Source organism: Nuphar pumila, chromosome 13 (assembly GCF_984573655.1).
Source record: "Nuphar pumila chromosome 13, dmNupPumi1.hap1.1, whole genome shotgun sequence".
Taxonomy (NCBI): Eukaryota; Viridiplantae; Streptophyta; class Magnoliopsida; order Nymphaeales; family Nymphaeaceae; genus Nuphar; species Nuphar pumila.
Window position 1 is genome coordinate 73,589,899 of NC_143261.1, and position 18,327 is coordinate 73,608,225.

Sequence of the window (18,327 nt, forward strand, 5' to 3'; positions counted from 1 at the left end):
GGGAAGCGTCCCCCTTTTTTGGGAAGCGTGCTTCCCTTTAATGGGGGACGTGTTTCCCTTTAATGGGGGACGCGTTTCCCTTTAATGGGAAGCGCGCTTCCCCCTCGCTTCCCCCACGCTTCCCTTGTTTTTTTCAATTTTTTTGTATTTTTTATTTTTTATTTTTATTTTTATTTTTTTTCGCTTCCCTCTCGCTTCCGAGACGCTTCCTAGGTCGCTTCCGAGACACTTCCCGAATCGGTCCTAAGTGGTCCCACGCTTCCCCGCTTCCTAAAATTTTGAAAGTGCCTCGCTTCCCGCTCCCGCTTCCCATATCGCTTCCCGCTTCCTCAACTGGCAACCATGATCTATACTCATCCTGGAAAACACAGTTTTTGTGATATGTTTGTCATGAAGTGGCATGTTACCCAAGGCACAAAATCTAAATTAAAAATAAGAAAGTTTCTATGACAAGGATTGCAAACAAATACAAAAATGCATTATGCATTATCATAATGCATTTAACAAAGGCATAAAAAACCACAAACTAGTTCAAGGACCACAAAGAATTAAAAATATAAATCTTGATTTAATAAAATGAATAGTAAATACCCACAACTTACACATGTCATACACACACACATCTAATGTTTACATTACATAAACACCCATCACTCTCTCACACATTCAAATGAGGCTTTTGCCTCTTATATAAAGAGCTAGCCCAATGGCTAGTTGGATCTCCTCCAACTAGCCATTGGGCACAATCCTCACAGCTAGCTGGGTTATTCCATTAATAACACTAGGGGAAACTTATTTACAAAATAACCTCTAACCTTATCGCATTGGTATACCTCAAGTATACCTCATCTAACCTAGTATGAGCATACCAAAACTATATAAACATAATTACTTCTAGGTATACCCCCTAGTATACCTTGAATACAATAGTAATACAAAACAAATACCAGAAATAATATCAATAAGTATAAAGTATACTTGGGTATATCCAAAAAATGCAAAACAATATCAACATTACACATATCTTAAACAATGTGTGTGCTTTCTTTCAGCTATAGAAACTCGTGGCTTCATAGTTGCATACATGGAAAGTATGCACAAGAGAAAGGAAACTGGAAACTTCATTAAGCAAAAGCTAAAGAGTTACAACATGTGAAAATAGAATAGTGAATAAAGCACTGAAAACAGGACAAATTTGACCCTCATTAACTTTGACTCTATTTACCTACATGTACAACATTATTTTACAGCAACCTTGGCTTTAACAATTCTATCTCATTAAGAAGTCAAAATAATATGTATGGAGTTGTCTTTCAATTGTTCAGCATAAAAAGTAGCATTTTTAGCAGGTCATGACCGAATCATGATTGTACGTTTTTTCTGAACTTGTGAAGGCTTGGGCTTTGCTTGAGCTCATGTCTGTTAATTATCAAGCTAAGCTTCAACAATCCAGGTTCAGGATTGTGTACACCCTCAATTCGGTTTTCATTCTCATGTAGAAGCAACTTTTCTATTTACAATTTGACTTCTTTTTTATTATTTATTTTTGTGCTTAGATATTTGTCAAAATCAGTTTGATGACTTGGTCCAATCTGATTTTGTTCTTTTGTCTATGCTTGGGGAGCACCTTAACAGTCCTCTTCAAACACCATTTGATCGCATATTACAGGTATGATCTATTTACTTTCAACTTATGTTAAATAATGGTTACTATTTTGGTAATCTCGATATTAAGAGGCTTGGAAAGCCAACCTTGGATGTGCAGCATGAAACCTAATCCAACTGAAGATGTGTTGCATCCAGAGATTTGAGTCTGTTGGCGATTATTCTGCTACATGCACTGATAATTGTGAAATCACTTGATTTAAGGTAGTGTAATGTCTGTCATGAAATGACATGGAACCCAAGGCACAAAACAAAATAATAAATTTTTTGTTGCAAGGATTGCAAATGAATATAAAATTGCATTATCATAATGCATTTAACAAAGGCCTAAAAAACCATTAACTGGTTTAAGGACAATAAAGAACTAGAAATATAAATCTTGATTTAATAAAATTAATAATAAACAAGATATTTATACTTACATGTCACACACACACATCTCATGTTTACATTACATAAACTCACACATCCATCACTCTTTGACTCTCTCACTTCTCTCATCCACACACTAATATATCTATCTATCTATCTATCTATCTATATATTGTTGAGATTAAGAAGTTTTAAGTTTATTTGATATTGTTGAGAATAGGTGGTTTTTAGTTAAGTCTTTTTATATTAGAGGCTATTTGAAATTATGTTTTCATAATGGGCTTAGATGTAATTATTCCTTTTAGCCTCTCTCTCTATTTAACATAGAGAGAAGCCCTAATAAAAAGTTAACGTGTTTTCTTCTCTGTGCAGCCGTCTCTCCCTCTCAATCTCTCTTCTATCTTTCCCTCTATCTCTCTCTCTCTACCTAGGGTTTGGTGCTTCTATCAACATGGTATCAGAGCCAGGCGATCGTGGGAGCTTGATTGATCGTGATCAATCTATCGTGGGAGCGTGATCGAAAGGCATCTGTAAATAAGGTCAGCTGGTTAAGTTTATGTGTAAGATCTGATGACAGATCTGGAGATCTGTCATCAGATCTAAGGAAGCAAGATGCGGTTCTCCCCCCCCCCCCCCTACAGTTCTGGTAGCTCCTCTCTTCTTGTTGAGTTTCCCTGTTGCCGAGTTTTATTTCTGCCAAGATTTCCTGCCCTTTTTTTTTTGCTGTGATGTCGTGATCCCCTGTCGTGATTCCTTGCTGAGTATATCTCTGTCGTGATACCTTGATTACCTGCACTGTATCGTGATTTGGTTGGCTGAATATTAGCAGCCCAGGTTTCCTGCTGTGTCGTGATTGGTTGTTGGTCCTTGTTCGTTGTTGATGGTGTGTCGTTGTTTGGGTTTCGTGTCCTGCCGAGACTTTTTTTTTTGCTATGATGCCGTGATCCCTGCACTGTATCGTGATTTGGTTGGCTGGAAATCACGTGTCGTGATTTGGTTGGCTGAATATTAGCAGCCCAGGTTCCCTGCTGTGTCGTGATCTGGTTGGCTGAAAAGTGTGTGCTGTATCTCAGATTCTATTTGATGAGCAGGTGTCGTGATTTGGTTGGCTGAATATTAGCAGCCCAGGTTCCCTACTGTATCGTGATCTGGTTGGCTGGAAAGTGTGGGTTGTGAAAGCAGCATGTTACCTTTTTTTTTAGGCAGCAGGCGTGATTCCCTACAGTGTGGGAAAATAGTTTGTTTGTGGGAATTTTTTTTCGAAGGATTCTGTGTAACGACCCCAATCCATACCCTTGTAAAATGCAGAATATTTTTTTTCTAAGAGTTGCGGAAACCTTCCCAGAGATCTGGGGTCCTCACAGTTCCACTTTCCATTGGATAGCCCAACCACCACAAACGAAGTTGCAATCATCATCCATATCAACCAACCAAAACTCTTTTATTAATGAGTAAGAAAATTTCAAAGACAAGGTTTTATTCAACTGAAAATAAAGCGACAACTGGAAAGAAGCAAGGAGAATTTAAGAAAGCACCACTCTGTCCTCTGTTGAAGCGGTCAGGCTCAAGTATGACTCTCATCCATCCCCAGATGCATGTCCAACTTCACTGTTCACCATATCCTGTGAAAAATCAACAAAGTAGGGTGTCAGAACCGAAATTCTGAGCACAACTACTTCTAAAGAAACCAGGTGAGATAAAGAACATGGATAAGATTTCATGCAGTGATTTGAGTGAGTGCAGATATAAAAATTTGCAACATTCAAATACCCATAACTACCAACAATTGCGTATGCTCACCAGTCATGAACAGTAAAACAGTACCATATATCAGAAACTAAATAGCCAAACCTTGCAGCATGATTTCAATAAGTAAATCATATGCTACCACCAAATCATGTCATGATATCAAGAATGATTCAAACATGCATGATCTAATGCATAACAGAAAAATGCATGATTATGTGCAATGCATGATTTCTTCTGTTATCTTTCATTTAAGTTTCATCTTTCCATATGCATGCCCTATTAGATGCACACATCCTTAAGTTCCTCTTTTTAATTACAGTTGCTCGCGGATACACCAAACGGGTACAATCCCCGAGGTCAAGTAGGTTCCCAGGGTAGTTTAACACACAATTTGTATTTTATTACTGGGTTCCAACTTAGCCTTCGACCGAATCACCTTCGGAACATTAGACCTCCACATCTAATATCGGGGACACAAGGGACACCCCACGCCCACAAGTGTCACTTCCTTGGTACCATAACAACAGTTGTGTCAAACACACCACTCCCGGGTAAAGTGGCAGACTCTCCCTAAAACCGTGGCCAGGAGAAAGAACCTCAATATCGGGTTCAGGGGACCAGATTACAGCACACAGAGTTTTTGTATCCTCACAGTCTCCACAAGACCGGATATCTAAGATTCTCATACTCCAGATGAGATATTCCAGAATGTATATTACACTGTTCTTATTATATCTTTATTAAAGTTAATTCTTTAAGTTTGCAACACCATATGCAAAAGTAAAGTGAAAAACCCGCATCCTTCACTGTGGGGACCCATTCGGGACTCCAGCTTGTATAAACCACTAGAGCAGTGTAGTAATGTGCCAAACCATCTTATGTGGTTCAAGTGATGCAATTAAAAACATAAACAAAAGAAAACCAAACCCACGGCTCTCCAGGCCGATGATGGTCCATTTAAGCCATCGAGGCATCACATTACAAAACAAAAGTAGTGTTTTATTTATAACACTAAGCCAAAGTGCCAAAAGCATGTACACTCATGCAATCATAAACCCAAACATATGCATGTCATAATTCATTCATATGCATTTTCAATATGTGTGTGTTACCTACATCACATATGGGTATTAACCAAATCCATGGTTTTTTTTTAGTGTGTGAGTGTACATGTACCATTTCACACAATAATCAAGCGTACATGTTCAAGAAGAATTACTAATGATTGAATCATGCTCACACTCATGCGTACCATAATCATAACAGTCAAGTGAAAGCATAAACCTCCACGGCAAGTGTTTCCATACAATCCAATACACAAGCTTTTAAATAACACATGGACTTTAGACAAAAGTATAATGTTCAGCTAGAGTTTTATGTGTCCATCCTCTCTAAACAGTGTAACATGAGCAATATTATACACAACTGAAAATTTTCAGGTTATGTTGCAATGATCCTACGGTGCATCTTACAAACTTTGAGCATAACCACACTCAAACACCATCTTATGCCAATAGACAACCTACAACAAATATTAGGTAATGCATGCAAGATTCTGTCGGACTTTAACAGTTCATGAACCTAGCAGCAGTGTATTACACTATTCATGTTTTAATGGTTTAGGACTTTGTATATTCATTTATGAAAATAGGAAGTCTGATTAACATCATTCGGCTAACTATGAAAACATATGGAAATCAGCCCTGCCAATAGAAATCAGGACATGTGTGTGTGTATATATATGTATATATATATATATATATATAGCTGGAACGCATACTGACTTTTAGTCTAATACAAATCATGGTATGGAGATGCATCATCAACACATCTATCCCCTGTTTCGGTATACCTAGCAGTGTTTCATTTTGAGGATAGCACAAATTCCAAATTTATTGGAAATCAACAAAAATTTCCTATATGCAGGCCATCAGACAACCCCTTTTTCCCCCCTTTCAAAATACAGGCATAGACACTATGTCCCAACAAAAAAAAACAGTGAGTGCATAAACAAACAGTAATAGGAAAGACAGGTAATGATTCAACCCCGAAATAATCGAGTAGCAACAGGTCTGTAAATAGCTATCAACGATCCAAAGATTTAAAGATTTACATAGATGGATTTAAGCGATTTGGCTAACAGAAATTACGCCATTTAAGTTATATCCTGCCAACTTACTAAAATCATTCAAGAACCTCCAGCTTGAGATTTCACCTTTCTTTTTCTCATCTTATGCATATTCACGGGTTCCCAGCCAGGGACCCCCCCCCCCCAAAATCGGGGTATCGATTTAGGGCTACACTCTAATTTTTTTTTTCCAAATCGGTTGCCAGACCACTGAAAACCCCTTGCTACCCTTTTAAAAACGAAAGATACATGTATCGATGGGGGGTTTCCTGTGGACATTGTCTCAAATCACACACAATGGGGTTTTCGGAAGCCATAACCCCCACCCCACCTTCGGGTTAAGGTTATACACGAAAACCCCCAAATCTAGGTCGTAACCACCGAAAAACCCAATACCCAATACCCTTACCACCTAAGGATTTTCCGGCAGCCAAGAACCACCACCTCTCAAATCGCAACCCGAAATCGAACTCAGGTTCGATCCCTCACCCAAAATCCAAGAAGCACCGTACCTTTTTTATGATTTCCCGGCGATCGAAGGCTGGAGACGCGAAGGTGTTATCATCGCAAAATTTTACTTTTGCAAATCAAACTGACCTTTGAAAAAGTTTTTGAAAATAACTCGCCTCCGTTTTTAAAATGCGGGAAAATTCCGTAGAATGGGACTCGCCTGTCCGTACGAGGTTCAACCGTTCCTGCCACCTTTAACAGGGGTAATTGAACCAAGGATCAATCTTATGCTCTACTCTATTCAACTTGTCTAAATCATATTCTAATTTCTAAATGCACATAGAATCAGGCATGTGCTATGAATTTTCAAAAAATGCACATTTGAAAACATGATGTTTGCTTTGTAAATCTTGGAAATGATATCACATGGAAAATCGTGAATTAGAACTTAAAAAATATTTCTGAGAGAAATAAAAATCGATTTTGAGAAATCCTTGACATTTGGTGAAATCGACTCTGAGAGACTTGGTTTCTCTGAATTCAAACTTGGAAATTGAAATTCTAACTTAGAAAATTTGAATTTTGAACTTGGGAAATACTTGAAACATACTTTAAGATTTTCATATTCTGAGAAAATCGATTTCTCCATATGACTTAGAAAATTTTGAGAAAATGAAATTCTTTGAATTCAAACTTTGAAATTGACTGCATAACTTGAAAAATTGAGTTTATGAACTTGAAAAACACTTGAAATATTCTTTGAAATTCAATGCTTTTGGGAAAATCGATTTTGCTATAAGACTTAGGGGATTTAAAAAAAATGAACTTCTTTGAATTGAGATTGGAATTGGCAAATACATGAAATGAATGAATATGAATTTGAGGAATTGAGAAATACTTTTTGTATTTTTGAGAAATGCAGTGCATTTTGAAGTTAGCCTAAGAGTGTAGGCTGAATGTGGCTAATGTGAAGATCATAAATCTGGGTATCATTCATATTCTGACTATGGCCATAAATACGAATTCCACCAAGTTTATAAACTTCATAGAAGCTAGTGCATGTGTCATTCGTGTAGACCATAGTGAGTTTGAATATGCATGAATCATCATCCATCACACATTAACATTATTTAAAAAAATAAACTATATGCAATGCAACCTAAGCTAAGCAGGAAATGTAAATTCTTATTCCAAAGTTTAATTACAAGTTACATCACTATTGAAATTTAAATACATGAAAAATAAAGTCTTCAATGTACCTGCAAAACTAGAAAACTTGGTTAATGAAAATATGTTGGCTTTTCTAGGTTTATCCAGTAATATCTAGAAATTACTGGATTTTGCTAGATATAAGCATTTTCCATGATTCCCTTAAATCAAAATGATAAAGTATGAAATAAAATGGAATAAATAAGGAAGATAAGATATGAAATTTCGAAATTGGGGTCCAAATGACCAAAATACCCCTAATAACAAGACTATGGCCTTGAAATTGAGGTTTTTAGAAAGATATTTTGATAAAATGCAAGTTTTGGAATTTGAATGGAATAAACTCAAACCAAATATGCTATGACATGATTAAAAATATGAAATTAGGGGTAGGGATTTCGAAATTTAGGTCAAATGACCAAATTGCCCCCGATAGCAAGACTATGGCCTTGAAACCAGGGTTTTTAGAAATAGATTTTGGTAAAAGCTTAGGTTTTATGCACTAAATGAAATCAAATGAGCACAAAATTAAACCTAAAGCATCCTAATATGATTATGAACATGATTAAACCCTAAAAATATATGCTTATGCACGAAAATCCAATAATATCACAAAAACTGTGATTTTAGCAGTGTTTTTGGATCTTTCAGGAACCCGGTTTTGCAATTTGCTTAATTCAGCCATCAAATGGATTCCAAAATCCATAAAAATTGGTTCCTGCACTTGTAAACCCTAATGTTGAATTAGAATTATAAAAATAATTTTTTGACATTAAATTAATCCGAAAATTGCATTAAACCCTAAAATATGCTATTTTTGACCTAATTCACCAACCAGTCTCAGTCCAAGACCTGAACCAGGGGTCAAATCTCCATGGAAATTTATGAAATTTTACAGAGACTAACTAAGAAGAAAAACAAAGATTTCCCAATTTACAGATCGGAAAAATCATCTCCGGTTAGGGAGAAACCCTTCCGGCAATCTGAGCTAAAATATATCACTTTTAACAGGGATTAAAACAGCTGTTTCAGATTGAAAATACAAACATAAATAGCAATTCTAAACAAAAATATCTGAAATTGTAGTGGTGAACAGTAGACAGAAAAATAATAATACTCACTTTTTACAGATCTAAAATCGGATCTGTGGTTTGGGATTTATGACTAACACAAGTCTGATTAGGGTTTTGGTAAACCCTAACGAGCTTTAAATTTAAAAACAGATTCTCTAAAAGGGGAAAAATATTAAACAGTGATCAAAAAATCCGAAAATTTCACAGAAGACAGATCTACTCAATGTGAATCCATAGCACTTTACAGATCTAAAATCGGATATAAGATGAGAGAAATATCATCACAGCAAGTTACCTTCTTGATTTTAACCACGATTTTAAAGTTTTAAAAACCCGACCTGATGTCTGATTTTTTTGACAGGGTTCCCGAATCCAAAAACCTCTGATTTTTTTACAGTAGTTCAATCACATATGCATGCATCACATATAAAAAAATCAGAAATAAACAACTAGTATTTCAATCCGAAACAGCATGCTCTTTTCTGTTCTAAACTAAAAATACACAGAAATCTAAGAAACTTGAGAAAATATGCATTAATTAATGAAAAACAATAAAACAAACCATAAAACAGCAAATAAAAATTATTTCTATGCTGGGAAACGTAAAATAAACATGAATAAATAAATAAATAAAATAAAATCAAGGAATCAATGGCTGGAATTTGATTTCACCCTTAAACACATGGATTTGACCCATTAAAAGGGTAAATCATGTATTTCATTGGTTAATAATACAAAAGACAATGCTAAAATTGATTCTAATGGATTAGAATCCCTGTAAACACCACAAAAAAGAGTTAGATCACTTTCTTGAACCGTTCTTGAGGTTCTTGAGGTTGAATCCATGGTTTAATCCATGAAGGGGATGACACCAATGGCTAAAATTGATTTAAAACATGAAAAAGTATTAAATAAAACTAAAAAATATTACCTTGGTGCTTGCAGCTGCAATGGAGGAAGGTGGAGGTGCTGGAGAGGAGAGAGAGGCCACGAAAATTTGAGAGAAAAGAGCCCCCCTTTTGGCCCCCCTTAGGTCCCTTTTTATAGTTTTTCAAAAAGTCACTTAATTAGGGTTAATTAAGAGGTTTTTCATTTTTTTAGGACTCTTTCTAATAAATCCACTAAAGGCAACGATTTTTTGTGGTTTTCTAACCTAGGTGGGACTCTAATTAATCCCTAATTAGCCCCTAACTAAACCTAGAAAACCCCCAAATGTGATGCCACTTGGCATCTTTCACATTTGGGTTTTTAAAACACCTTTAAAAACATTTAAAAACACTAGTTTTAAAAACTAATTTTCAAAATGAGTTTTCAAAATGGTTTTGACTCTTCTAAACCTCTAACACTAACCAAGACATCAACTAACCCTAGTCTAGCCCTGACTTACTCGAATATGGCGCCACCCCGAGTGGGCCCTACTTGAGTTTTTCAAAAAGTGATTTTAAAACTTGAAATTGAAGGAGTTTTCAAAAGATTTTCAAAAGTAAACTTAAAATTAGGATTTTTGAAATGGCATAAGGTCCTAACTGAGTTAGAATTCCTCTGGATATGGTGCCAACTGAGTGGGCCCACATCGAATTTTGAACATTTTTGAAATAAACACTGAAAATGGCTTTGAAAAGGGGTTAAAATTGACATTTGAAATTCAAGATCTTTGAAAATAGGGTCTCAAGCGAACTGGAACTCCGGGTTAGAGTCCTGAACCCTTAGGACTCTGAGTTTTTAGATTTTAAAAGCTAAATGAAAGAATTTTCAAAAGATTTTATCAAGAAATGATGAAATAAGTCAGAAAACACAGTCAGGGTTAGACTCCTAACTCGACCGAACTCTAAAATAGAGTCCTGAACTAACTGGACTCTGTAAAATGGCCTAAATTTTGAAAGCAAACGGAAAAGATTGAAAATGGAAGTAAAACAGACTTAAAAACAGACTCCTGACTGGATTAGGACTCTGAGACAGAGTCCTAATCGGACTGAAACTTTCAAAAATTTGAGAAATTTAATGAATAGAGGAATTCAGAAGCGACACCACCACAATGGGTCTCATCTGTGAATTGAAATCGATTAAAATTTGAATTTGAAATGAATCCAGATTGTTTCCTTGAGAAAATATTTCGAAATATAAAGTCCTGGGGTTGGAAAATGACAGAGTATTGAATAAAAACCCAGATTTTGAAATTGATTTTGAAATAAAGCTTTAAAATTCAAATCTGGATTGAATGTTTTGAAATAGGAGTGCTGGATCTCGAAGATGAGATGTAATGACATGCAATGCTATGCAGAATACAAGCAATGACATGCAATGATCTGTGATGACTTATGAAATGGACAAACACTGGATGAAGGTAAAAATTTGGTGTGTTTACAGAAGGCCAAGCTGCTGGTGTTGCTCCACGTTGCTGCTGTGACAGAGGGCGCTTGTCGTGGCCTGTGGTGGCTGCTGGTGACCGAAGTTCGTCGGCGACCACCTCTTTTCCAGAGCGCACGAAAACGAGAGGGAGAGACGAGATAGATGGGGGAGGAGAGACTCACTGAGTGAAGAGGGAAAAAACCCTCTCCACTCCTTTTATCGGCCCACCGAACCCTTTTTGCGAGTTACAGGGTTGGTTACGCCCTCGTAACCCCCCTCCCCTTTCTGTTTTCCCATTCTTGAAAACAAGAATGGTGCTTCTGTTTCACGCCCCCTCCTTAAAAAGTGAAATTGGGTCCGGGTCCGAGCCCGTGACCCGCGATACCAAATCCTGTCTACAACTGGATCCGGGTCGCCAAACGCTAGCGGATCCTCAGTTGGATCCTTGCGGGTCCAACTGTGGGTCCGACAGTTGTTTATTTCTTTATTTTTCTTATAATTAATATTAATTATTTATTTAATTTGAATTTCACTTTATACATATAATTTAACCCCCATCAATATGATCCGCAAGTTGGATCCAAGTGGATCCAACTGTGGATCCTCGAATTCGCTCTCTCTATATATATTTTTGTATATTTCTATTTTATTACTAACATTAATATTATTTTAATATAACGCAAATATTTAAGCATAAATACCCCTTTATGGGTCTTGGATCCGAAACTGGATCCCAAGCCCAAATCGCCCATATATCATAATATATTTAAATAAATGCCTAAAAATCTGGTTATTACATTCTGTGTTGAGTACTGCTACTGGTTGTCTTAGTGGCTGATGTGTGATAGTCTGAACAATAGACACATCTTTATCGCGTTGGAGGTGTGATCTTGATTTGCAACCTATAGCCATCTGCGGTTGAGGTGGAATGTAACGACCCCAACTCCTTCCTTTTCAAAAATTCAAGAATTTTTTTTTTTATATACAGAAACCTTCCCAAGGATCTGGGGTCCTCACAGTTCCACTTTCCATTGGATATCCCATCACCACAAAGTACTGACAATCATCATCAATGAGTAGTAACACCAACCATTTATTTATGAACCGAAGTAAATTGTTATTACCATTCTTTATACAACCAAAGAGTACAAGAACTGAAGAGAACAATGGAGTCAAAAACAAAAATAAAATCCCTCTGCCACTGCCGAACTATCCACTCCAAAATGTGAACCTCGTCCATCCATAGTGAACAGCTCATCTCTCACTGCTCTCCATTTCCTGTAAAACCAACGAAGTAGAAGGGTCAGAACAAAATTCTGAGCACTACTATTTCAAGGAAATTAGGTGAGACAAAGATCATGAGTAAGATTTCATATGTTGGTTTGAGTGAGTGCAGATACAACCAACATGCAACATCCGATCCTGCATAAGTGTAACAGATTATTCATACTCACGGCTAAAGGACAGTAAGACAGTAACACATAGCAATAATAAAACATTTCAACATGCTTTTAAGAAATGAATTGCATACATTTACCATATCATAAACTAGAGATCATTTCAATTGATGCATGACTTAGTGCAAAGAAGAAAATGCATGGCTTCCTTATTATCTTATATTTAAGTTTGAGTTTTCTTTTCATATGCATGACCTTATTTAATGCATACAACTTTAGGTTTCTCTTTGAAATTTCCATCGCCCGCGGATACACCAAACGGGTAAAAACCCCGAGGTCAAGTAGGTTCCCAGGGTAAATTAGCACACAATTTGGTATTTTATTACTGGGTTCCAACCTAGCCCTCGACCGAGTCACCCTCGGAACATTAGACCTCCACATCTAATGTCGGGGACACAAGGGACACCCCACGCCCACAAGTGCCACTTCTTTTGGTACCAAACAAATTCACAGCTGTGACTAACACCACCACTCCCGGGTAAAGTGGCGGGTTCTCCCTAAAACCGTGGCCAGGACAAAGAACCTCCATATCGGGTTCTGGGGACCAAAATTCACGCACACGGAGTTTTTGTATCCTCACAGCCTCCTCAGGACTGGAAACTCTAAGATCTCCATTCTCCAGACGGATGACCTCAGATCAAAAGTTACACTGTTCTTTATTATGTGTTTATTTAATTCAGTTCTAAATTTTGCAACACCCTATGCAAAAGTGAAGTGTAAAGCTCGCATACACCCCTGCGAAAACTCATATGGGACTCCCGCCCACGAATACCATGTGAACAGTGTAGTAGTATGCCACCATCTTACGTTGTGTAAGTGATGCAGCCAATGTGGAAACAAAACCAGCTTCCTTAATAAAGTGCACAAATTACCACACCATATGCATGTACTATCCATGTACAAGTGTCTCTATGACACCCCCTACCTGTTATGCATTCATCCATCGTTCATAAATTCATGACAACAATCCATGCATGATATCACATTTTAAAACCCACATTGATCCATATATGCACATGAGGCTTTAAACAATACATACTTCCATGTAACATGCCACATATTTCAACAAGCATTCATAATTAATACAAACAGCAGTATACTAACCAAGCTCACATTTAACTATCATGAAATGAAATGCTATGTAATAACTGCAAATTTTTCCATTAAAAATTTTAATGTTTTATGCGTAAAATAGGTTGAATTGGGCACGGATCCAAGTTTCGGATCCAGAACCATACTTAAGTGATACCCTTATACATATAAACCTAATAAATATCTATATATACGTAAATAAGAAAATAAATAATATATATATATATAAATAGATTATTAGGTGGGATTTGGACCCAACTATGGGTCCACATCTTTAAATAAGACCCGGATCCAACACGTGGTTGGATCCCGAGTGCGGGTCGGACCCGGACCCGACCCACACCCTGTAAAAAGGGAAAACAGGAACAGGGTTAAAAAGGAGGGGCAACCCGATAAAAAAAAAAAGGGGGGGGGAAAAACCCCTCCCCCGATAAATCACCTGTTAGGGTTCAATGGAACCCTAACACGCAAGGAGTCTGGGAGTTGGGGGAGATCGCAGCCGCCGGGGGAAGGAGCTTCCTTCCTTTTCGGGTGGCCACCCTCCTACAAAAGGGGACCCCCGAACCTCTTTCTCTCTCAATCCCACTCTCTCTTTCTTTCTCTCTCTCGTTCGAATCGCCTCCGAGCTCGGGCCTGTTGTTCGAAACATTTGCCGGGAGAAGCCGACCGACCCCCTCTCGTGGATGCTGCAACACCCTCGCCGGATAATGGTAGGGTTTTTGTGATTGTTTTTCCGGTTAATCATGGGTTTTGGTCGGGTGCGGGTTGTCTAAAACCCAAATCGATTGGTTTAAGGGAGGGGAGTGCGTATAATAAAGTGTGAGGGACTGCGAATGGGATAAAATTTTGGCTGAGTCCTGTCAGGGGATTCTCGAATCCCTAAATAGTTGTATATGTGCATTGTGGTTCAAGGGGATTCCCAATTTGGGGTCGTCTGTCGACCCCAAACCGAAAGCCCCAAATCCGCGATTTGGGGGTTTCATATTATTATGGAAAAAAAAAAAGACTTTTATGCAGTTAGGGGGAAATCATGATCTGTCCCTTTTCAATTTTTTTTTTTATTTTATGGGTTATTACCTGCGTATGTCTCTGGGAATTTCATGATTTAGTGGATCTACCTTATTGAAATTTATGATTTCAGTTGTATACACATTCCTCTGAAATTTCTGATATATATATATATGCATATAAATATATATATACATTCCTGTAAATTTATGATTTAGCGTCGTATATAACCTTTGGGACTGCATGACTTGGCTGGGACTATATTTTCTTGAATTTTAGAATCTATGTTGTGCAAATCCTTTGTGTTGAATAGGAAATTTGGTGTTTTATGTTTTTAGAAAATTCCCGGTAACAGAATTGATACTGCTGGTAATTTCATGCAAAAGAGCCGATGCTTGATCCGTTATCACCAATGTATTTCATGTTTGAGTCTGGTATAGGTCCAGTAGCTGTTTCTGTTTGTTGGTTCTGCATAATGCGACATGCGGTTTAATACTTAATAATCCTGTAAAATGCAGTAGAATGGCTGAAATCATTGTTTGATGTATATGCTGTATGATGGCTGAACTGAAAAAAAAAATGTGTTTAGTTCATGCGGCTGAATGAATTCCGGTGCTGTCTTTTAGATTTCTGTGTAACCCAGCGTGCTGTGCATCACTTAGTTAACTTGTGGGATACAGTAGAATGACTGAGTGGTTCATGTTGGATTTTAGAATTTCAGTATGCTAGCTGATTAATACCTAGTTGTCACTTCTCTTGTGCACGAACTTTGTTTGTATTACTGAATTAGGCTGAATGGGTTTTTCAGTCTTTGTTATTTTTAGCCTAGATTCCACATAAAACTGCAAGTTCTCTTACATTCCAACTTCTACCTTAGAGTAGCAGCTGTACACCAATGATAGTTTTAAATTCTTAAGGTAATTCCTTGATCTTTTCATATAGAAAACGAGTGAGACATATCAAGGAAATGTTATGTATTGACATTGTATATTGCCCGTACTCAGAGTATGTGAATTTCTTTTCCTTGGAGCATTGTGAACAAAAATAAAATAATCTAGTGGTAACCTAAATGGGTAAATGATTAAGTAAGTCATGGTTATCCCTTTCTACTAGGGGGTTGTTGTTGTTTGGGAAACCTTGCTCAATGGGCGATATGGGTTAGGTACCTAATGTAGGTACGTGGTTGGATTCAAATATATTAGTGAGAAAATTAAATATTAACTTTTGTGTTTGAATGGTTTAAAGGCACCGGAGCACTCTGAGTGAGTTTATGAAAACAATATGGAAAATGATGGGGTTGATTCATACACTTGGGTAAAATGACTAAGGTTGGGAATCTACTACTGTGGTAGTAGCGGGGTTTGGGGAAAAATGCCCTACACCCTGAGAGGTTAACTAAATGAAAAGATTTACTCACTCAGATTCGGGCTTACCTTGGAGAGGGTAAGTGGTACAAAACTCTGGGGACATAATTTTTAGTTTCGAGCTAAAGTGACTCGTTGGTCCCTAGTCCTCGGAGTCGGGGGACCCGGACTACCAAATGTGTCCTAGGTGGTAGTTCCATGTTCTTCTGCAGAAGTTAGGGATGCATCCTGTTTTGGTTTTGGCCTTTGGGAGTTTCTCTCGGTCACTGGCCGCTCCCTTGGGATTTCAGTCACAGTTAGAGTGTTCGGGTTAATAAAACAACCCTGAATAATATACCCCCGGACATTCTCTTCTGTGATGGTTGCCTTGGCCCGTGTGTACCCGCGGGATAAGAAAAGATAAACACTAACTAGAACAGTTAGGTATCACTGTATGGGAGTCATTAAAGAGGCAATTGCTTACTCTTCCATCATGTTTTATATTCGTTGCTTATGTTGAAACGACATCCTAAATTGTGTATTTATTAGTTAATTGAATTCATATTATGGATGTTGTTCATGTTAGTGTAAGTTCTGCTTGAATTGCTTAATACCTTACTTAATTGTTGTAGTTGCATAGAATGCTTCTTGTGCTTAAGTATAATTGTTACATAATCTACCTTTCTATTCAGATATATGTCTATGATTGCTATTGCATCGAAATCCTTATGTGGTTATGTTTAGACTGTAATTCAAACACGACACCCACATCACACTTGACACATGATCTACTTGCAAGAATAATTACAGTTTTCCTACTTAGACGTGGTAGTCTAATTCCTATAATTTCTATTATTTTCAGGAGAAGAGTAGTTCTATGAGCGATGCGGGATGAGGCGCTGACCGAGACTTGATCCATTGTTCCCTGGCGGTTCTGCTTACTTTCAGATTGAGATTTTTGTTTTGAGACTAAATGTGAAAACTCTGATGTTGGATTTTATTATTATTGAAGTGGAAATAAATGGTGTGGTTTGCTTTTACCTTCCTGTATCGTTCTGAAATGCTTAATCCGAGAATTATTAGTTGTTTCCGCTTGAAAAAAAAAAAAATCCCTAAAAATTTGGGTTAAATTTCGGGGCGTTACAGTTATGGTATCAGAGCCTGGGAACAATAAATCAAAGATCACGGTCATGCCACATCCTGAGATCGCTCTGTGAGTATATTTTTATCATTCTTACTTTATTAGGCCTGATAATTGCATTGTTTTCTATATAAGTTTAGATATATACTTGTGATGATTTTAGGGACACTACAATTCAAAGATAGTAAAACTGTGTGTATTGAAATGATTATTAGATGTATCGTCGATCCCAAGCTAGTTCGAGCACGGCGAACGAATGGCAGGACCAAAGGGGTTTCGTGATGGAAACTCTCGGTAATCTGGCTCAAACCATGGACACTCAAATGCGCCATCAGGCGGAGTTAGCCGCAGCCATAAGTGAAAGGCATAATACGAACACAATCACCTATGAGAAGTTCTTGAAGTTGAACCCGCCTACCTTCTCAGGCAAGGCTGATCCTGAATTAGCTGAGAGTTGGATTGCCGAGACAGAACGAGCTTTTCGGGTTCTGTCTGTTCCTGATGATAAGCAAACGGACTTCGGCACCTACCGCTTGACGAAAGATGCACAGAAATGGTGGGACACAACCCGAACCATCCACTTTGCTGGAGTGGATACTATTCCATGGGAAGATTTCAAACGAACATTTCTCGAGACATATTTCCCCCAGTACGCTCGTGATCAGAAGCATCAGGAGTTCTTGGAGCTTACTCAAGGAAATATGAATTTGGTGGAATACACTACCAAATTTCGGACCTTGGAGCGTTATTGCCCAAATTTGTTTACGAATGATAAAGCCAGAGCAACTAGGTATGTCCGCGGACTCAAGGACGGATTGCGACCACGAGTGATGATAAATCTGCCATCCACCCTCGCACAAGCCATTGAAGTGGCTACTATGATGAATGAAGAATGGGAGAGATCAAGGAAGAGTCAAAAAGACACACCGGGGAAACGGGTAGCCGGTTCGCCTCAGCACCACGGTGGTAAGAAGTACCAGCCACCTTACAAGAAGCAGAAGTACAACGGTGGAAATCGTCCTCCGCAGCAACAAGGACAAAATCGGGTGTGCCAGAAGTGCAACCGGTCCCACTATGGACAACCTTGCCCTAGAGACACAGGAGCATGTCTTTACTGTGGAAAGATGGGTCACTATGCCCGTCAGTGCCACAAGAAGATGGCGGATATGCAGAAACGAAATGCCGGGGGAGGACAGCAACACCAACCATCTCAGCCACAGCAAACACCGCAGCAAAATGCACAGAAGAGGGTGCCGGGACGAGTATATGCCACCACTGCGGAAGAATTGGA

At 38.0% G+C, this 18,327-nt stretch overlaps 1 protein-coding gene across 1 annotated transcript in view; it reads left to right on the top strand.

The window, feature by feature from the left end:
• LOC149818708 (Lycopene beta/epsilon cyclase protein) overlaps positions 1-18,327 on the top strand; it is a 220,272-nt gene that overhangs the window by 115,922 nt on the left and 86,023 nt on the right. Inside the window, exon 11 of the mRNA XM_089985863.1 lies at positions 1,636-1,669. Within this exon, the coding sequence (XP_089841989.1) occupies positions 1,636-1,669 (34 nt within the window). The remainder of the gene's footprint in view (positions 1-1,635; positions 1,670-18,327) is intronic.